Source organism: Condylura cristata, unplaced genomic scaffold, assembly GCF_000260355.1.
Source record: "Condylura cristata isolate star-nosed mole 26May11 unplaced genomic scaffold, ConCri1.0 scaffold00009, whole genome shotgun sequence".
Classification (NCBI taxonomy): domain Eukaryota; kingdom Metazoa; phylum Chordata; class Mammalia; order Eulipotyphla; family Talpidae; genus Condylura; species Condylura cristata.
Genome location: NW_004567110.1, coordinates 25,563,115 through 25,585,247, shown reverse-complemented (window position 1 = coordinate 25,585,247; position 22,133 = coordinate 25,563,115). Strand labels below are relative to the sequence as shown.

Genomic DNA, 22,133 nt, shown 5'->3' with positions numbered 1-22,133 from the left:
ATCTCACTCTTCTTAAAAGAAGCAGGCTGACTCCTTTATCAGAAGACACAGGGTCTTCGAACAGGAGATCCACAGCTCATAATGATCAACTAATGGCCAAAAAAAGCTAATCATACAGGGTCATGCTTAGTTTACAGAGGTTCCAACAGTGAGTAAGTGGATGGAAAGCACCATGCTAGAAGGATATTCCTTGCCAGGAAAGAAGGGTGGAGAGAGGCCGTGAGAATCTTTCTTGGAAACACTTTTAAAATAGGATCAATATCGATGTGTCTGCAAGAGCTTAAGTACCTTCTAGTTTAGAGCTAGATGAATCCATTAAATCAGTGACTTTTGTAATGTTCTGCTCGAGTGCTTTAGGCCCTTTCACAGGCAGGGAGGGATGAGCTGGGAGGTAGGGGCACAAACCCCTGTTCAGTGAAATCAGCCCTGTTCTTTTATTTGGCTTCCTGTAAGATTTGAATGCAAGAAATTTATCATTGCCCCTCCCCCCACGTCTTTCTTAAAAGCACATGGCAAGTAGCCCTACTTTCATCCTACAGGCCAATCAAAGACATTTTGGCACCTCTCTACCCGCCATAGGCAGGCAGACACCAGACCTACTCTACCTGCCTTCTTCATATTTTCCTAAAATTTCATTCCTGCCCATTCCCCTTGCCACCAGCCAATTTTAATTCCATAGTGATACCCCTCACTTAGATAAGGGCAGTTTTAGTACATTTTTTCAGTAACTGTTATTTAGAGGCCACTTTAAACAACAATGGCTTCTTCCAAAGAAGCCATTGGCTTTTCAAAACCAACATTTTGGCACTGCTGTGGTTTATTTAGGCTTCCATATTTTGGATGTGGGAGTGGGGAAAGGGGGCAATGATGAGTTCGCTTTTGGAATATTGATTGTGAGGTAACAGTGTAACATGTTAGTGGAGATTTCCATGAACATACTAGAGGTGCAGGTCTAAAAGAAGTCTGTTTCTCTATCCATACAACAGGGCTGAGGTTGTGCAGGTTAAATAAGATCGTACACATATACTAGTGCCTGGCAGAAATTCCCATCCACACAGAACCTGTTAGTGTGAACTGCCTTGGACACAGGGTCTTTGCAGATGTAATCAAGCTAGAATGAGAACATACTGGGTCAGGACAGGCCCTAAGCTGATACCTGGTGTCCTTATAAGAAGAAGGAAATAGAGACCCAGGCGCATGGGAGAAGTTCAGGTGATGATAGAGGCAGAGCAGAGCGCTGCCGCTGCCCCAGACAATGCTGGGACCCCTTTCAGCTTCTAGAAAGGCCCATCCTTGCCCATACTTGGGTTTTGAACTTCCTGGCCTCTAGAATGATGACAATTAAAATTGTTATTGTAAGTCATCCAGTTTCTGCTAATTTGTTACTGCAGCCCTGGGAAACAATTTCAGCTGGAAAGCACTTATCACTATGCCTCGCCCCAAACAAGCACTGAGAAGATGAGAGCTCCCGGCGGCAGTGAAAGGAGAACAGGGCTGTGGCTGGAGTCCCCAGGTTTATGGAGCTGGAGAAAGAAGACGAGTCCACAAAAGGGACAGGAAGGAGCAGCCAGAGACGGTGTCCTGTGGGTAGCAGGCACTTGCTGGTGTTACCAGATGGCATATTTGATCTGAGAGTTCACTCAAACTCTCAAGCTATAGAGTGGCTTGCCAGAGTAAGAGTAATTCTCTAATAAGAAAGGGATAAACCCAACACAACTGATACAAAAGCACTGAGGTCAGAAACTTAGACAATGTCACTAGCCTAAGCAACTGTTTCAAGAGTGTTCTCCAGGAAAGTAATCTAAGTTGCATTCCAGAGTAACATCTGTGATCCACACTCATAATTGAGAATTATGGCAAGAGGAAGAGAATTAGGCAAGAGTTTGGGGCAGAATTCCCAGAGGCCATATCAAGCTGCACTCAAAGCTCTTACTGCTGCTTTTTTTTTGTTTGTTTTTTTTTCTTTTTTCAGAAATAGAAGAGCACAGTGTTTCGAGTCTCCAAGGAATACATTAAATGTGACATAGTGTCTATGAAACCAATTTACAAAGATCACTGGAAGAAAAAATTCAAATGCCACTCAAAGTGGTTATTAAAAAAGTGGAGAGAAGCTTCCCTGGTTCTCATTATCCCAGTGGCACCAAGGGCCACAAGCTGGTTGACTGAGTTGGTCAAAATTGGTGCTCTTGCATCAAGGTGACATTATTGTTGCATGGTTTTTATGGGGTCAAATATTTGACTTTTTACCTCCATTCCTCTTCATTCACTTACTGAATAGAGATCCATATGATTTCATTATCACATGAGAAAATAAAAAATAAAAAAATAGACTTGCACCTGCTACCTCTTTTCAGGTTTCATTCACGCTAAAGGCATGAAAACGCAGGCGAAGGGTGTTGGGAAGGGTGACCTTCACTACAGGTGCCAATTAACCCTGAATCACAACTAAGGTGGTCAGTCTGACTCGAAGCAGCTGTGAGTTGAACAGCAGATATTCTGGAAGCAGTTTTTAAACTTTCCAGCAATGGCTAATTAGAAATGTTTCCAACCTGGTCTTTAAGTAAGCTTCCAGGACAGCTAGGGAAGCATTATTTCAGTCTTTCAGTCTCCTTTGGGAAGCCTCTAAATGCTACTTGACTGCACTCCCAACAGGCTGTCTCCATATAGTCCCGATGCTGGACATGGACTCAAGTCCACAGCTCAGGTGAGGGAATTCCTGGTGCCAGCCCTCCTCTCCTGCGAAGGTGAGCTTTCTTTTATGTCAGCGCTGTGAGCTGCAGAGCAACCCTCAAGTTTGAGCTGATTTTCCAGAGTTTGGTAAGAAGGAGCAGCTGATGAAGATCAGGAACTCTTGACATCACACAAGCATATTGTTCCTGTGAGTTCCACCACTGGGGTTGTAGGTGGTTTACACTCTTTTCTTTATGAACATAAATTTTACAACTAAGTAAATTCACCCAAAACTTAATGGGGCCTCTCCTTAATGGCACAACGGGTTAGGGCACAGCAATGTGGAGCTCTCCACAGCCACCAGAGCACAAGTTTGACCTCCCACCAGGTGTGGCAGACCTCTCCTGACCCGTCTGCTGCTCCCCTCAGCAGTGTATTTCAGTGGATCTGCCTGTTCTGCTCCCCACTCTGTCTCTGGTGAATCCTCTCACCCTCCCCCCATCTCTGGCCTGTACCCTGGTTCTTGTACTCATAAATAAATAAATCTTTTAAAAAATAAATAAAATAAAACTTAATGCAAAATGCTACCTATCACTATATTCTTTGAATGGGAAATGACCTCCCTTTATTTAGCAGGGAAACCTTCCGTCTGAGCTCTGGAAACTTCAATAAAATAGTAGCAGCCAACTTTACAGCATGATAGATACCCCAGGAAAGGTACTATTCTAGGCGCTCTGCTTATAATGACTGCTTAACATTCATGATCACGTATTAGCTCCAGTTCACAGCCCACAAAACCAGTTAAGTGATTATTCTGAATACAGGTAGCTACTGAGTGGCAGGATCAAGCCCAAAACCCAGGAACTGTACACAGGTGTCCAGACGATCCGGAAGAATAAACAGCTGACTGTAATAAAGGCAAGATGAGTTGAGGAAATAGGAAATTGTGTCAAAAATGAAGGCCAAGAAGGGAAAAGGTGATTGAAAAAGAAGAAAACAAGGTAATATTGATTTGCTTTGTCCAAGACCTTCTCTCACTTCCCTTGACTCCTGCTTCTTCTCTGGTCTGGATAAGGTGGTCGATTTTGTCCAAGCCTGTGATTTTCTTTCCATGTTAAATGACACCATGCACCTTATACACACCTAACCAATGAGGGTTCTGTAGTTCAAGACTTGTTCTTTTAAAGGTCCTAGTTTCTTTTTGAGAAGAGAGGCCGCTTTTAACTCTGCTTTCTTTCTACATTATTTATTTATGCATACAAGAACTGGGTACAGGCCAAAGATGTGGGGGATGAGAGGCTTCACCAGAGAAGAGTGGGGAGCAGAACAGGCAGATCGACCAAACCACACTGCTGAAGGGAGCAGCAGGTGAGACAGGAGAGGTCTGCTGTGCCCTGTGGGTCACCTCCCTGGCTGGGGATCGAACTCCTGTGGCAGTGGCTGTGGCTACCTTCATAGTGCTGTGCTTTACCCGGTTGCGCAGCGAGGGCCCTCTTTCTATATTCTTTCCCTGGAAATGGTGCAGTCCTATGGATGGATCTTTGACTTCAGTGTTCCCTCACCCCAAGATCCCAGAGAACATCCAGGTATTCATGACCCAACAGACAATGCCACTCACTCACTCCCTCAAATCCTTCCTTAGACAAACCTGAGCTATGATGACCAGTGGTGTGAGTGTGTGTGTGTGTGTGTGAGAGAGAGAGAGAGGGAGAGAGTGTGCATTCTCAAACCTGCTTCCAGCTAGGCCGAGAGACAAGGGACTGTGAAGGGTTGGAAGGATTCTCCTTCCTTCTGCCCTCTCCCAAGGAGAGATCAGTGCCGAGAAAGTCAGAGTTAAGATCTGGCTTTAGATTTGTGAGGGATGATTTTAATGTGATGATAAAAGATTAGGCTTAAATCATGTTCCTAAATTTGTCACTTAAGCAAAAACAAATACATGAATGTGAAAATAGACAAGTCTCTAAAAATAAATCTGCATATGGTGTTCTTTGTTCACCCAGATGTTGATATAGCACAACATTATTTTATTAAGAAAGGAACCTGACTGCTTTGGCATGTATGGTAGATTGAACAATGGCTCCCCCAAGATGTGCATATCTGAATCTCTGGAAACTGAATATGTCACCTTACCCAGGAATGGGACCTTACAGATGTGAATGAGGTTTTTGCTGTGGACAGGGAGGGCTTGACCTAGATTATTTTATTGTAGTCACAGGGTCTTTATATAAGGAAGAGAGAGGCAGAGTGAGATTCCCAAAGATACTCAAAGCTCAAAAAGGACTTGATTCACTGTTGCTGGCTTCAAAGATGGATAAAAAGGGCCACAAGCTAAGGCATGTTCCAGTAGCTAGGGAAAGCAAGGAACAGATTTTTCTCTAAAATCTCCAAGGGATAAATACTTGTACACACTTAGATTTTAGTCCAGCAAAACTGATTGCAGACCTTTGACCTCCAGAATTTTAAGTAATGAGGTTTATGGCAATTTGTTAAAGCAGCAGGAGCCCAAAGGCATATTTCAGTCTCACACAAAACCCACAACAAGAGTCCTTTCTACTGTTGTTAAGAAATACAAACTGAACTCACCTGTCACCAAAGACAATACTCAGTGGATACCAAAATTAAACCACAAGAAGCAGCATCAGGGAACAAAAACTAAAAAGCTTATGGAATTCTATTCATGGTCAAGAATTAATTACAAACTTGCTTGGCCCCAATTTTCACCCTGACTACTTACAAATGTTTGTAGGTGACACCGTGAATTTGCAGTTTTCATTAAATTGCTTGAACTTCTAACCTTGGAGGGAAACAAGTTCTGCCAAGAATTAATGTATTGACGCTTGGAATCAAGTTGTAGGCTGTACTCACTTAACAAATAGAATCTTAATTTGTGTATTATTCTGATGTCAGCTTGCCTTCACGTCCTCACCTTCTAGAAGGCACCAAGCAGAACGCTAAGAGGCAGAGACACCTCTGAAGGGGCAGTGACGCCTCTGAGGCGGACGCAGTATCTGCTGTGAATGTTCCACTGAGCAGCACAGAACAAAGAACAGAGGCCCGCATGGAGCTCACAGCTTCTGGGGACACGTGGGACACACCTGGAGTGTGACCTTTCAAAGGAGGAAGAGACAGGGAAAATAGAACAGAAGTTCAGTACGTTCCTATGGCAAATTCCAATTCATTATTTAATAACCCAATTTTTAAAAACAGGGGCTTAGCGGGCCCTCCCTGGTGGCGCAGCGGGTTAAAGCACAGCACTAAGAATTGAAAGCCACTTCGACATGAGTTCGATCCGCGCCTGCCCCAAAGGTGACCCACATGGCGTGGCAGACCTCTCCTGACCTGCCTGCTGCTCCCCTCAGCAGTGTACTTCCTTGATCTGCCTGTTGTGCTCCCCACTCTGTCTCTGGTGAAGCCTCTTACCGCCCCTGCACCTCTGGCCTGTACCCCAGTTCTGTATGTACAAATAAATAAATAAATCTTAAACACACACACACACACACAGGAGCTTAGCAAAGAATGGGAAAGCATACAGCAAACTTCAGTTTGCAGAGTAGAATGACATAGTCCTTACTATGAAAATGGTTCTAAATTTAATGTACTCTCATTGGTGATTTGGAAATTGCCTCAGGCTGGTGCTATATTTCCCGTCTGGGTCATGAATATTAACCACTAGGACTTGGCACTGTAAAGTATTATTTAGGGGATCTGAACCTTCCATTTGCAGGGCTTCTTGGAAACCTTGCACATTGAGGCATTCATTAGGGAATCTGTGTCGTCCGAGTATGACCATAAAGTTTCTGAGGCCTGTGACTGGATTTAGCTACTTTACAAAGAAGAAAACACCTTGTTAAGCTGCAGGAATCTTCACTTTTATGATCTGTTTGGTACTGAACATGAGTTAAGTCAGCAAAGCTCCGGCTCGGGCTTCCAAGCAGCACCTACTGCACCTTGCAATTTTCGCACTCACTTTTGCAAACTGGGTTCGACAGCACGGGGGAGTCTCTTTTCCTCCCTCGACTATTTATTCCTTAGGAGATGCTTAACTACAGGTGTGAAATGAATCTGCAAGAGGTTCCTGCTCTCCATAAGCCCGTGTGATCTGGGGTTTTCCCGCTGGAGGTCTACAGCTCCATCAATAGCTCCACCTAACCACGGACCCTACTCACAGGGAATCGCATGGCAGCTGATGGAGAACTGTCTCCCCTTAGATCTCAGGCAGGAAGCAATACCCCCCCCAAAGGAAAGTGTTCGCATCCTTTTCACTGCAGGGAGGCATTGAGGACTGGAGCACAGCACTTGCACTTTCTTTTCGAGAGGCAAAATGAAGCTAATGAAAATGACGCCATCTTAAATTTAAATTTTTGCTCAATTACCACAGATTAAGAAAAATTGGGCAGTGTAATGAGATGGGACATCCTTTACTCACTTGGGGGTACAACTGGGAAATAATTTGGCAGAGAGCCTCAAGAGCATTAGAAATGCTCAAAAACTAAAATCAATAAACAACTATAAACCAGAGACGTTCTACAGAAGAGAGAGAGGAGTAGGATCCAACTGGGGTGGGAAGAGCACACAGGACTACGGTGATGGCGCACAGGTGAAGTGACGGTGAGAGTAGGGGTTCACAACTGAGATGGAAAAATGTACAAAATGAAGAATGATGTGTGTGTATGTGTCAGTGTGTACATAAACATAAAGAAATGCTCATTTCCTTTGGCCCAGTGACTGCACTTCTAGGAATCCACTATAAGAGAATATTGCTACATATAAAAAAAACCCTCATGCCTAAGAATTATTTGTTATTTTACTGTAACTAACCTAAATATCCAAGTGTACATTAAATACAGTGTATGACTATGGTGCAGCCATTTACATATCTTTAATCAAAGTTTTTATAACATATGAAATTCTTGTGTTACTATGTGAAGTGAAAATGTCAAGACACAAAATCTTCATAGATATTATGAAATCAATCAACGATTTTTAATAGCATGAAAGTAGCATCAAGAGCATATACTGGAAAATTACTATAACGATTCTCTTTGGAGGTAGGGTATGATTATAGAGAATTTTCTCTCTCTCTTCTATATTTTCCTATGCTGCCCACATTTTTACAATAGACATTATAGTTTTCATGGACGTATCTCCAGGGTAGATGAGAAAGCCTCTGGTTTTGTTTACAATCTATGTCGGTGACGGACAAATTTAATGCAACTGACTCAGACGGTTACAGTTCTGGGTGAAGGAAAAGCCACTGGTAATTTCATCTGAGAAAAGTAGCTGGCAGGTGTTGGTGTTTCCTGCAGCCATTTGGATGCCTGCTGCTGCAGCCCTGCCACGTGCAGCTGCCACTCTCACTGCCCATGTGGGCCCAGAGCCAGTCCACGTGCAGAGTTCAGACCTCAGCTCGAAGGCTCGATGACAGGTCTGTCTTGGGGACACTTGCAGGTTTGATGCCTGGAAGCAGGATTCCTGAGGTTCCTTGGAAACAAGTGCCGCTACCCTCCCCGTCCCCCATCATGACACCTTTCATCCTGTGGTGACACATGATCCCACACAAAGGTCCCCCAGGGACAACAGCACTGAACCCAGATGTCTACTGTCTCGTGCCTGCTGACTGCTTCCAGGTGCTTCCCCTTGTGCCCGACTCCCCTGCAAGGACAGCGAGTGAACCCCTCCTGGGGCTGCCTGCCCAGATAGTCCCTCATGGGGCTTGCAGCTGACACACTCCACTCCCAAGCCTTGTCTCGTCTCCTCTGGGGCCCACTCACTGTCAACAAGCTGGCATTGCGGTGGTGCTCGATCTGTGCCCCTTCCCTGGTGCCCCAAAGCTTGCTAGGGTCTCGCAAGGACAATGTGTCCTACCTTAGGGCCCCTTCTGTGCCTTTTGGGAAACTGATCCTGGATGAATGACTTAGGGAAAAAGTGGGGTGCATCCTATTAAAGTAATGGAGACCTTGATTCTACAGTGTTTGGAGAAGCCAACCAGTCTTCACCCTGTTTTATACTGCGGGCTCTTCATATTCAAGGACCTGGGGGAGGAACGATGGATGCCCTCTGGGCCACCAGTTCGCAACCTGTGCAACGTGCTGTACGGGACAGGGACACTTCCCCACTCGGATCGGGACTCATGCTCTCCTCTGCTTAAAGGTGAGCGCTACATACCTGCACAATTTCTAGCATCTCTGCCTTGCTGATGTAGCCATTGCCGTCCAGGTCATACATGCTGAAGGCCCACTTCAGCTTCTGCTCCAGCTTCCCCCTCGAAGTGACACTCAGGGCGATGATGAATTCTCTAAAGTCTATTGTCCCATCTCCATTGGCATCGAAGGTGCGGAAGACGTGCTCGGCAAATTTGGAAGCATCCCCGTAAGGGAAAAAGTTCCCGTAAATTTTCTTAAACTCTTCCATTGACAAATGTCCACTGGGGCAGTCTCTCAAGAAGCCTTTATACCATTCCTGGATCTCATGCTCTGTAAAGTCTGTGCTTTCCAGCAAGTCTTGCATAACCTCTGGGCGCAGCTTGCTATTCTGTTTCCCCATCCTGGCAGCAAGAATTGAACTGCAGATAGAAAAGAAGATAGATAATTTACATTAATTAATATTTTCCTTGAGCTCACATGATTTGCAACAGTGCATGTGATTAGGTCTGCAGGTGTAAGTTGCCATACCACACTGCACCCAAAGGCTCATGGTCCTTTACCCCAGAAGTGGGCCCTGCTCCCCCTTGCTTCACCCTCACCCTCTATACAAAATTTTAGACCTGGTCTTTGGGGACAATTTATAAACTGCAATTGTTCCTTTGGGAAAAAAAGGCACAAACTCTATTCTAGCCCAGGGTTTACAACACTAGCCATCAGCCGGACAACACGACAGGCAAAAGATGCAGTGCAGAAGCAACACTGACCAGAAACTGACGTTTCTTTTATACTCAGCTAACCTGCAAACAGGAGATTCAAAATGAGAGAGAGAGAGTTGATTATTAAATTCTGCCTTATCTATTTGCAAGAACTTGGATTTAAGGAGACTGCGCAGCTGCCACTCCGTCCAATTAAAGGAGAGAACGAGCAAGTGAGAGATCAGAAGAGATGATTCAGCATGTATTATAGAGAGAGTATTCCCAAGCAAAGTGCTGCCTGGGTGCCTTATGGGTATTATCAATACAGACAAGAGTTAGGAACACAGAAATCTGATGCTGTTATATGCTATCAAGCTAAGTCGGTTATTTAAGTTCCCAAAGTGAAATCACAACAGTGGGTTTAGATGATAAAGACAATGCATTATAAAGTTATTTATGCCTCATAATGTATATTATGGAATAGGACAAACTTTCCTTTTTTCAAATATAATTTAGGATCTCTCCCTGGTGGCACAGTGGGTTGAAGCACAGCACCACAAAGCTGTCCACAGCCACTTGCAGCATGAGTTTGATTCCCAGCCCGAGAAGTGACCCACATGGTGCGGCAGACCTCTCCTGACCCGCCTGCTGCTCCCCTCAGCAGTGTATTTCAGTAGATCTGCCTGTTCTGTTCTCCACTGTCTCTGGTGAATTCTCTCACTCCACCCCAACCCCCCCACCCTGACACCTCTGGCCTGTGTTCCAGTTCTTACATGCATAAATAAAAAATAAATCTTTAATAGTTTATATACATATATATAACTTACTTAAAATTTACTTAGCATACCAGTAGCACACATCTATAGTAAAATGGCAAAACAGCACAGTAAGACAAAAGGAAAAAGTCAACATCTTTTTAAATTTAACTTGTGGCAATACTAACCACTGCAAGTATTTTGATATATGTCCTTCCAAATTTCTTGCATGCATATTTATCTAAATATGCTAATACTATTTTTTAATATATTTACATCAAAATAACAGTCTTTTGTTACTTATTTTAAGACTTAATATAATGTGGGGAATAAAGGCAACTTTTACCAGATGAAGACATACTTGTAATTACCCTCTCACCATTCATACAGCCATTCAACATTCATCAGTAGCCCTATATCAGATAGGTTCCTGGTACTGAAACTGCAAAGAGTAAGGTGTGGCCCTTCTTTGTAAAGAGATGAGTAGGCACGGGAGTGGTTGTGGCAGTGAGAGGACAATACAAGAAGAGTTTAGGGATGGCTGTTTTACTGTAATAGTACATAGAAGACACCCAAGTGGGAACATGGATGTTATCAGGGAAGCCTTCCTGGAGGAGGTGGTATCTGACCTCAGTTCTTATTTCCAAAGTTTTATGATTTATGCAAGTTCAAATAAATCCCTTCTCATAAAGGGACTCTGCACTTCTATTTTGTATTTCTCCTATGTTGGAAAAAAATTCTTAGGCTTGGAAAATGATAGAATATGAGAGATAACACATCTCCATTTAAATCATGTTTTCCAATTTCCTCTGGGGTTTGACATATCATAGTGTGTGTTTGTTTATATTTGTCTCCCTCCCATCACATGGTCAGCCCTTTAGAACAGAGACTCCACTCTGCGGTTACTTTGTCTTTTTAGATCTAGATAGAAAAACAACATTTGGTGATTCACTGAATGAAGGAGTGTCTGATATATAAGTTATTACAGCATGTGAATATGAAGTAACCTTGGAAAAGGAGACTTTTTTGCCACAGAGATGAAGCTCTGGCCTTCAGATTGCTATTTAAGACTTGATCTTAGAAGCTCTCTCTGTTTCTATTTCAATTTTATTGCAATGTAATAGGCAGATGACATGATAAATGTTTAAGATGTACATCTTAATGGCCCTGTATAGGCATCATATAAAATCATTAGCACTGTAAGTTTAGTTAACCTCACTTCACAAAATTAACATTTTTCTTATAATGAAAATATTTAAGACCTGCTCTCTTGAGCCTTCCTGGGCGTGCCAGGGTTAAAGTCTCAGTGCTGTCAAGCTATTGCTAGCAGGCACTGCCACACATCTCTGGTCAGGGAAGTGACATGGCGCAGCTGACCTTTCCTTTTTCACTCACTGCTCCCGTCCGCAGTGTGTTTCAGTAGATCTGCCTGTTCTGCTCCCATTCTGTTTCTGGTGAATCCTCTCACCCCCATACACCCCAGTTCTTATATGCATAAATAAAAAACACTTAAAAAACCTACTCTTGGCAACTTTCAAGCACACACTATTGAAGTCACCATGCTGTACATCACAGCCCTAGAACTAAATTTTGACTTGAAGTAGGAAGTTTTGACTCTTTCCACCCAACTTCCTCACCTTCTCCCCTTCTCTGGGAGGGAGCTATTCTAAGGGATTGCTGCACAGCTGTCTCTTGTGCCCAGAAGGAATAAATTGCTAGGAGGGGAGCATTTGTACCTCACACCACTCAGGCTTCCTTCCTAATCTCCACAGCTCGAAGCAAACTGCAATCCCTGTGCATTATTGATTTTCTATTCTGAGCTCTGCACTGGAGGCAGAAGCCAAATCCTCTCCCCCTTCTCACTCCTCGAAGGCACCCCTTAAGGGTTGGGAGGAGGCTCTCCCTCCCTTGCAGATGGTCAGGAAGGAGCTTCTTTTCAGAGGTCTCCCTTTCTGTGCAACCAGGCCAACACCCTTTTCTGCAGGAGCCAAATTAAACTACAACTCCAAGCCCAGAAAAATTCATAAATTGAACATTTCATTAACTTTCACTTTCCTTGTGCACCACTTTTTTTTTCCTCCAGGGAAAAATAAAAGCAAAGTTAGAGAGGCTGGTTTGTGTTAAAATTTTAAAACTGTCACTCGGTTGCTAGTTGGCAATATGCCTGAGGTGAGAATTCAGAAAGATGAGGTAATATATTATACATGGATTTACAGAGCTCTGAAACATTTTATGGAACTGGCAAGTAATTTTGAGTTTTCCTTTTGGGCAGTCCACAGAGCATAACTCTCCGGTGTGGTATTTGATCAAATCACCGTTACTGCACTTCAGTTCTGTGCGAGTCACCTTGTGCCTGGCCTTGAGGGAGCAAAAATGCTATTTTGATATTTAAATCTACTCAAAGAATGATTTATTTACCTGGACCTTTAAAGTGCTCTTTCTTCAAAACCAAACTTAAGTTCCTTTCCCAATGTTTAAAAAGTGTTTCTCATTTATTAGCTGTTTTTGCACAGGAAACAAGTTGCCTCAACATTTTGGCGATGTCTCCCACTGAGACCGATCTGTGTACAGCTATTTTTCGATAAACAGTAATTAAACCACAGTTACAAATTCATTAGCACAGAAAGACCACAGCACAAACAAGGCAGAAGAGCACTGAATAAGTTATTTGGGAAGTGGGTGTCTGGAAGTGAGTCCAGAATTTGTTTCAGTGGATAACTACAAATACTTTACTAAGTATGATGACTGAATTTGAGAAAACCATCTGGACTTGTTTAAACTATACAACGAAAATCTCAGGGGACATATGATAGTGTTTCACTCCTTGGGGGCGGTGGGGGAGAGACAGAGGAATGCTTGATAATACCTTTTTCTTTCCGAAAACAGCGTTCTGCTTGTTTGAGCAGATGAGAGGGAAAATAAGTACCTTCTGGGAAATGCTACATTAATGAGCAATCAAGAAAAAAAAAATTACCTGGAGACAAAAATGGCACCTGAGTTCAAGCCCTTTCCATGACTCCATTCAGTCGTTTATTTTGGACCGGTAAGACATAAGGGAGAGAACAAACATGCAGCGCTCAGAGCCTGGCTCTCTGGCTGCCCTGGAGACAAGGCAAGAATTTCAGCAGGGAAGGGAGAGGAGGGCTTTCCATGCTCACCAGGTCCCTGGCTAAGGAGGGGAAGGGCACAGGTGGACAGACCAGCCAGGCCTCCGGGGAACAAAATGTGTTTTTCATTTACCACAGCCCTTGGCTTGTGAGGAGCTGACATGTGTGTCTGTCTCATGCAAGTCTCCCCTTGAACCACTGAGAGAGCATGACAACTAAAGTGCACCGGGAAGTTAAACAAAAAAGGTGACTTTTCCATTTTATACGCAAAGAAATGAAAATCCAGTTTGTGAACGGACAGCAGAATGGTCAACTGAGAGGTGCCGAGGAGTCCTCTGGGTTCACCATTACTTCTACGAGTTCCATGGACAAAACACAGACACGATGAAGACAACAGTTCCGCAGAATGTCACGAAGAGGTAGCACAGACAGAGCAGACAGCATCCCACTGGAAGTCATTTATCCTACAAACGCGTGCTCTTTGTCTGCTAGGAGCGAGGGACCACTTGGGACACTAGGGATTCAGCAGAAGCAGATAGGCAAACCCCTGTTCTTCTGGAGCTTACTGTCTAGTGCCATCAGTCAGGCCATAAAGAAGGTAAATAGTTAAATGTAGGTGGAGAGGTGTCATGGAGAAAAGTAAAGAAGGAAGGGATTCGGGGAATGCCAGGAGTGAGTGGGTGGGTGGTCTTGTGGGTGTTGAAATTTTAAATAAGACAGGGAAGGCCCCACTAAGAAGTCACACTTGACGCTCTCCCTGGTGGCGCAGCGGGTTAAAGCACAGCACTAAGAAGCTTAAGCCACTTCCGCATGAGTTCGATCCCCGCCTGCCCCGGAGGTGACCACATGGCGCGGCAGACCTCTCCTGACCCGCCCGCTGCTCCCCTCAGCAGTGTACTTCGTCAGTCGGCCTATTCTGCTCCCCACTCTGTCTCTGGTGAAGCCTCTCACAGCCCCTGCTGTGGCCTGTACCCCAGTTCTGTATGCATAAACAAATAAATCTTTTTAAAAAAAAAAAAGAAGGAAGTCACACTTGAGAAAGACCAGAGGAAGCGTAAGGGGTAGTCATGGGGATAACAAGGGTGAGGATACTCCAGGCAGTGTGAACAATAAACAAGAAGGATCCCGGCAGAGTTCTGGCTAGCCTGCTCAAGGATGTGGCTGGAGCAGAAGGTGTGAGGAAGTGATGAGGGGAGATGGGAATAGTGATGAGGCCAGATGACAGGGCCTGGATGTGACCTGAAGGCTTTGTCTTTCACTCGGAGCGACCTGAAGCCACTGCAGGATTTTCAGTAAAGAAGACAGGAGGGCTTTACACCCTAACTGAGTCCCTCCCGCTACTGTGTTGAGGGGAGGCCAAGGAAGGTTAAGGGCAGAGGTGGGGAAATAGGACCCTGCTATGATCCAAGCAAGAGATAGTGGTGGCTCTAGCCAGGATTTTAGCAGGAGAGGAGCGAATTGGTTCAATTTTGGACACAGCTTGAAGGTAGAAATGACTGGATTGGTGAAAAGATAGGAGGGAGGGTATGGACAAAGCAAATGGTAAGGATGACGTTACCATTTCTGGAAATGGGGGACATGCAGGAGAAGCAGGCTCTGAAGGAGCAGGAGGCTGGGTGGCCTCGCTCACATGGGGCGATTTCAAGATACTTACTTGCACTCAACGGGAGATGTTAAGCGGGGAGTTAGAAATGTGAGTCTGAAGTTAGAGAAGGAGTCCAGGGAGGCAAAGTAAACTGGGGAGTCTGAAGTAGATAAAGACTGTGACAGCCAGAGCTGGTTGGGAGCGCCACTGAGGTGAACACGCACAGTGAAGAGCAGGGTTTAGGGACCAAGTTCTTGGTTACTGACGTTTAGACTGGGAGATGAGAAGGGAAGAAATGGCGAGGGAGGGGGGCAGAAAATCATAAAGACATTCAAACTGTCTTCTTTATACCTTATGTCCTTCAGGCTTAGGTCAAGAGATTCGTCAGGACTGCTCAGCACAGCAGAGAAGCCCACATCGGAGCTCTCGGTTTCCCCTGTGGATGAGGGGCTCTCTCCTCCCACGCGAAAACATCCTCTCTCAGCAAGGACAACAGCTTCCACCCAGCCACTCGCTCCAAAGCCCCCCACGAGGACTCATCTCACAGCCTCTACTTTTATTCTAACAGCATGTGCTGTGGGTTCTCTCTCTAAAATTTGCCTCAAATCACTTCTTACCATCGTCGCCATGTCAGTCCTGGCTAAAACCATCATGTCCTTCCTGGGGGCCTACGACTACCTCCTCACACTTCACTTTTATCCTCCCTCCATCTCTATACTCAGTCTATTCTCCACTCAGCTCTCCAGGTGACTTTTAAAAATGCCACGCAAGGCCCTCTCTGGTGGCGGGACAGGTTAGGATGCAGCACTGCAAGCTGGTCGCAGCCACTTCAGCATGAGTTCAATCCCTGCCCCCAAGGTGACCCACATGGCACAGCAGACCTCTCCTGACCCACCCGCTGCTCCCCTCAGTGTACTTCGTAGATCTGCCTGTTCTGCTCCCCACTATGTTTCTGGTGAAACCTCTCACCCCCTGCACCTCTGGCCTGTGCTCAGGGTCTGTATGCATTAATAAATAAATCTTTTAAAATATGCCATGCAGCCAGCCATCCTGCTCCACTTAAGGCTCCACATGGGCTTCCTCACACACCTACAACCAGAACTTCCTCTTCTCAGCAGGACTGAGCCTGTGCCACCTTGACATAGCTCTCAGTCCCTTCACACCCCAGACACCCAGTCCTTTTCCTGGCCCCTCTTTTACCTCTACAGGGCCTTTGCTTCAAGGTCTTGAATATCATGAACAGCAAATAAGTCCTGAGCTTTTAGTTTATACATCTTTGCAGAGCTATGAATCATGATAGATGACATGTATATATAGATGATGAGATACTTAACACTTATCATCTGCACACATATATTTTCACTTCTGCTGAATCAACTGCATTTCATTAAGAGAAACAGTCCATTAAAGAGCAACATTCTGTTGTTCAGTGGTTTACTCTGAGAAGGCAGTACGGAATTTCCCAACTTATTATGGGTCACAACCAGAATCCCACACTCAAGAAAAAGTGGGTTAATACTGACCACAGATGAAAAAGGAAAAATATTCAAGAAGACATCAAATCACTGACAAAGAATCATGCCCAGGAATCTAAAGTATGAATCTAAAATGGAACAGCTCCTTAAAATGATGCCGCAGCGAAAGGAAATGGCACTGGTGATTCCCCCTCAGGGAATGCATACGCTCCCCTCTTTATTTTTTGTATCTGTGGGGTGAGAGGGCTGAAGCATTTCATTTCTGCAATTCCTCACATTTCTGCAGTTCTCAAAACTGTGCATCAATTCCTCAGAACCCAGCTAGATTTCCCAAGAAAAAGTCCATAACTTCCCCTGGACAGTGTGGTTAACTTTAAAGTCTCAATGCAAACTTCACTGAGGTTCCCTGAGGTAGAGCTGATAAGAGGCGAGCAGCTGACATCACATCTGGCTGCGATAAGGAACGCAGGACCGACAGCAATTTCAGCCAGAGACCAGGTTCATTTAAATATTGGCTGGGGCCCTCCCTCGTGGCACAGGGGGTTAAAGCACAGCACTGAGAAGCTAAAGTCACTTCAGCAGGAGTTCAATGCCTGCCTGCCCCGGAAGTGACCCACATGGTGTGGCAGACCTCTCCTGCTACTCCCCTCAGCAGTGTACTTCGTCATTCTGCCTGTTCTGCTCCCCTCTCTGTCTCTCGTGAATCCTCTCACCATCCCTGCACCTTTGTATGCACAAATAAATTAAATATTTAATTAAAAAAATTAAATATTGGCTGGTTTGGTATCTGCTACCTTGTCCTCTAAGAACCTCTTTGAGCTTTCAACCAATGGAATGTCTAAATTATGAAAACAACTAGAAAAGATCCCTCCAGTGTAAGGAAGGCAATGGCAAAGCTTTAGCTGGATGGCAGCAAGCATTCTTTTCTCATGACTTGGACCTCAGTAGTTCAGCCATCTGAATTTTTCAGGTGGCTAAAATCCAGCAAATACATTTCTTGATTCTCATTCTCCTTCATTCTTTAGCTTGACCAAAATCTATTATCTCCTCTGGCCCTCTGGTAAGATCTGCTGATGCAAAAGAATTCTTTTTTCCACCCCTCTCATCTTGCTCCTAAGGTTTGCTGGAGTGGCTTGAAATACACGACATTGCGGCCGCTTGCAGGGAGGTTCTCCCAGAGGACGGGGGTGGGACCCATGGCTCTAAGCTGGCAGGTGCATCTGGCACTCTCCCTGCGGTGGAGATGAGAGCTGAACTGGTACAAATAGACAGTGAACAGGAGGCTCATGGAAACAGGTCTGTCTTCCTCATGCCTCCCCTCGCCAGGAGATAAAGCCTACGTCGTCATTGTTCCCAATAGATATTTGTGGAGTGTTCAGTGTAACTAAAAAAATCACTATTAATGTGATTCACACAGAGTAAGTTTACTTTATGGGATGAGAACAAATTAGTGAGTTTCCTCCATTATAAATTTAGGACTGAATTTTGATCTCAGGGTATAACGGAACTGGACCTGTGTAGTCCAGCCAGACAGTGAAGCCCCTGCAGGGATCGTGGTCTCTGACTATGGTGATCCTTGCTCTAGAGTATGTATTTTTGGAAAAGGACCCTTTCTGGGAGTCTTTTCCAAATTTTCTTTTCCATAAAATCTATGATAACCACATTACGAACAATAAAATATGAATTTCTGGTAGAACATGAACAGTACATGATGAATCTCAATCCTCTCTTTGTCCCCACAATATGGAAGTATCATTTTCAGTTTTGCTGATTACTGACATAATGCACCATTATTATAAACCATCTAAATAATAAAAGGATAAAGAAATAAGGATGTGAACAACTTTGCCCTGACCCAATAGCACCTCACAGAAGACAACTACTACTTAGCTTCATTTGTACTTATACTCTTAGACACTTAAGTGAGTGAATATATATGAAATCTGTGCGCACTCACCATAAATGGGATCCTATTATACTATTCCATTCCATTAGGTCCATTTTCACTTAAAATTACTCTAGATGACTGGAGTAATTTACTCCAGGCTACACATCTATATGTAGTCTATCTTTTGAATACTGAGCTTTCACTGATTGATTCAACAGTGACCTGTGTCAAACACTGAATTAGTTACCTGATAGAATTGTTAGTAATGTGAGACTTAAAGCCCTATGGAGTTCTGTTGCATGAAAAGTCTTTAATCAGTCTCCTTGATGGACACTCCTTTTTTTTTGTTTAATTTCCTTCATTTATTTACCTTAGTTATGGCTCCTGGGTTGAAGAGATTTACTGCAAAGAAATACTTTACATATTTGCTGACTACCTATATTCTCCATTACCTGTTCTCCAACAAACTATTTTGCTCTAGAGTGCTTTCATCCTAGCCATACGTTTTGCCAGCATTTATACACCAGCCAATTAATTAGAATCAGAATTGAATTTGGGATTTCACCTCCTCCTCTGGTGCACTGGTTTGGCATTTGCTACTTCAAGTGCCCAGAAACACACACCCACCCTGCTCCTTGAAGAGTACACAGGTTAAGCAGGCAAATGGCTCCTCTCGCTTTGTTACCCAGACAGCATCCTAAATCCTCTCTCACCTGATACTCAATTCCTGACTTTTTGTGTCCATTCTTTTTCCAGTCTAGCAAATGGCTAAAGCCACCTCCTACTCCCTCCTACAAAGTGAGCAACTGGAGGTGAAAGCTCACCTCCATTACATGCTTAAAGTGGCCTTAAGTAAGTGGACAAGAAGAGCCACACTCCAAGGTCACCTTCCAGCCTGCAGAAAGCACAAGTCTGCCCTAAAGAAACACATGTTGGAGCTGCTTACAGTCAGGCTTCAGGTGAAGAGCACATGTCCCCTCATCTCAGGCCTCCTGGCCAACAGACCACTGCATCATGGCTGCCAGGGGCCAGGTACCAGGTCAGGGCCAGCTTCCCAGCATGAAAGAGGGGGCAGTTCTGGAGGCCTCAACAGTTATCTAGGGCTGCCACAGGCTCAGACTCTCCATTGGCCAACTTCTGTGGAACCCAACTGCAATAAATGTCTGTGTAGCTAGAAGTACTAAATAGGCTCTTATTTAAAAGACAGGAATGACTACTTGGGCTTTCAAGCAACCATAAAGCACAGCGAGCCATCACGGGTGGAGGAAGGCATTGACTAGCTAAGAGTTCCAGGCTGCACCCCTTAACTAGCAGCCAGAGGCACAGAGCCACTCACATCCCCATTTTTAGACGTCCTCCCGGGCCACCGTGCATCTGGTTAATGGCTGTGAGCCCCTCTGTGGAGTCTAAGAATAGCTCATCATTCTTTTCTATTTATTCAGCAAACATGTGTTTAACATCTACTGTTTCTGAGTTTAGAATGAGTAGTCTCATAAAAATAGTATCCTATATGGAATAGAGAGAGGAAGGGGTCTAGGATTCTGGATGTGTCTCAGAGCATTTTTCTTACTATTTTATATACATCATATTAAATTCATTGTGGTGTTGGTAAAAATGAGATTATATTATGGTTGTTCTCAGAGACAAGGGACTTGGAGAAGCTGCCATGACAAAGTCATTTTGCTCATCGTCCCAGGGGTGAATGGCAAGCACCCTGCACCCCCCACCCCCACCCCACCCCTCCCCCAATCTCTGCACATCCTTGGTTGGGTCACTTGGCAATGGAATAGCTGCTTCTGTGGGAAACTGGCAATCAATCATTTCCTACCCTGGCCAACAGGGCTGAAATAGTAATGTCTGTGCATCCAACATACGCACAAGCAAGATGTTCATTAACTGGCTAGGAAGATGAGATATGAAGTAACTTCTTTAACTTCTTATCCTTTTGATGTCCCCCAGCAAGATGTGTGGAAAGAGAACTAGAATTGGTAGCAAAGGAACTAAATTGAAATCTATGTGACTTTGGCAAAGTCATTTGACTACTCCCGGTCTCATTCTTTTATAAGAAAATAAACGTGTTGGCCCTGCTCTCTCACTGGGCTGTGGGGCCCAGGTGTGGCGATGGGTACAGCCCCTGAAGGACCCAGGCATTTCGCTCAAGAAACTTCTGCTGCATGAACCAGCTCTACTCATGCCCAGCCCAGCCCATTTCTTCTGGTACTCTGCTAACAAATAAGGATTAAAAAAAAAAAAAAAAAGCCAAAACACCTTGTTTTCTAGCACATTTCTAAATCTCAATACAGAAATCTATGCTCTAGTCATGTGCCCTAACCTAGACAGACATACTTTAGTTACAGGCATTTTAACTTTGCACCTTTTATGTGCAAAGCAGCTAGAATAATACTAACTTTGGATAAAAGAGGAGGTAAAATAACTGCTATAAATTAGGAGGTGCCGAAAGAAATATGCTAAAGGAAAGGATGAAGCACAAGAGAAAGGAAGATGAAGGAAGGAGAAGGGAGGGAGGGAGGAAGGAAGGGAGGAGGGAGGGAGGAAAGATGGGAAGATGGAGATGAAGGTAGAAAGAAGATGCAAAGACAGATTGAAGGAAGGGTAGAAAGTAAAGCGGGAGCAGACACTAAATAAACGAGTCATGTCTGGAGTAACCACCGCAGGCAGTGACCCACTAAGTTAGAGAGAGAAAAAAGCATGGTGGGTCATAGGCAGCCAGGCCACTGCCATACTTCTCTGCTTTATTAAATGAAGTTTTGTTTCTGCTGCCTTCCCAGGTAGGAAAGACAAGGCCCTCTAGCATCCTTGGGGGATGGATGGGCACCCCGGTGAGTGTGTGCGGGTGGCAGAAATGTACTACTACGCTACCTAAAGAAACCTTCCAATATCGTCTCCTCACCAGCCCCGCCTGCCCTCTAGTCTGCAGGATTCTTAAGCACTCATGTGAATTGCCAGATGATATACAAGATGCCCAGCTAGATTTGAATTTCAAATAAACAACAATTTTTTAGCATAATTATGTCTCAAATATGGATGGGCATACTTATTCAAGGCATTATTTGTTGTTTATCCCAAACTGAAATATAACCCAAGCATTTTGTATTTTTATGTGCTAACCGCAGCAACCCAGCAGCTCAGTGTATCATCCCCTCCTTCAGAGGCCCTCGTGTTTGCAGCCGAAAGGATGGGTGCCGGGCTAGTTCTGCAGCCCAAGGAGACCTCTGTGTCCAGATTACGCGCACCTGCATGTGACATGGAGCACACTGCCATCGGCGTTAGGGCTGAGGCCACCTGCTCTTTGCGGCTCGGGCTTGGTCATCCTCTGCGTAGAAGCATCTTCCAATGCTTCTTAGGCTAAAGAGTCTGGCTCAGCTCGTTGATGTTTGACCTCTGAGAGGGTTCATGCCTCACCCCTTTCTTCTCCATGCACCCCACCTCTGGGCTGGCTGAAATGGAAGGTGCTCCCTCCGTGGTCCTGGTTGGAAAGTCAAACCAGGCAAGACCTCCGTCTGGACGCAACTTTAACCATCACAAATCCCAAGCCAGCTTCCTCTCCTCTGCTCTCACATCACTCCAGACTATTGGGAACACGATTCTCAGCGTGTGTATTCATTAGCAGGATCGATATTTGAGCAAATTTTGGGTGTGGATCCCTCTTCTTTCTGATGGGTGGTCACACACTATCAAGGTTCTTCCCTAGTTTTTCCACATCTCAGCAAGCAAATTGCAAGGGTAGAAAGAGAAGGAAATTTCTCTTTTGTGTTTCTACTAGATATCAGTGATAGTGCTGGAAGATTATTTTT

At 44.5% G+C, this 22,133-nt stretch overlaps 1 protein-coding gene across 3 annotated transcripts in view; it reads right to left on the bottom strand.

Moving 5' to 3' along the window:
• The window catches only part of NCALD (neurocalcin delta), a 312,691-nt gene that overhangs the window by 9,418 nt on the left and 281,140 nt on the right, over positions 1–22,133 (bottom strand). For all 3 annotated transcript variants that reach the window (XM_012722992.1, XM_012722993.1, XM_004679688.2), the window contains one exon: positions 8,836–9,232. In XM_012722992.1, the coding sequence (XP_012578446.1) occupies positions 8,836–9,213 (378 nt within the window). In that variant the 5' untranslated portion in view covers positions 9,214–9,232. The remainder of the gene's footprint in view (positions 1–8,835; positions 9,233–22,133) is intronic.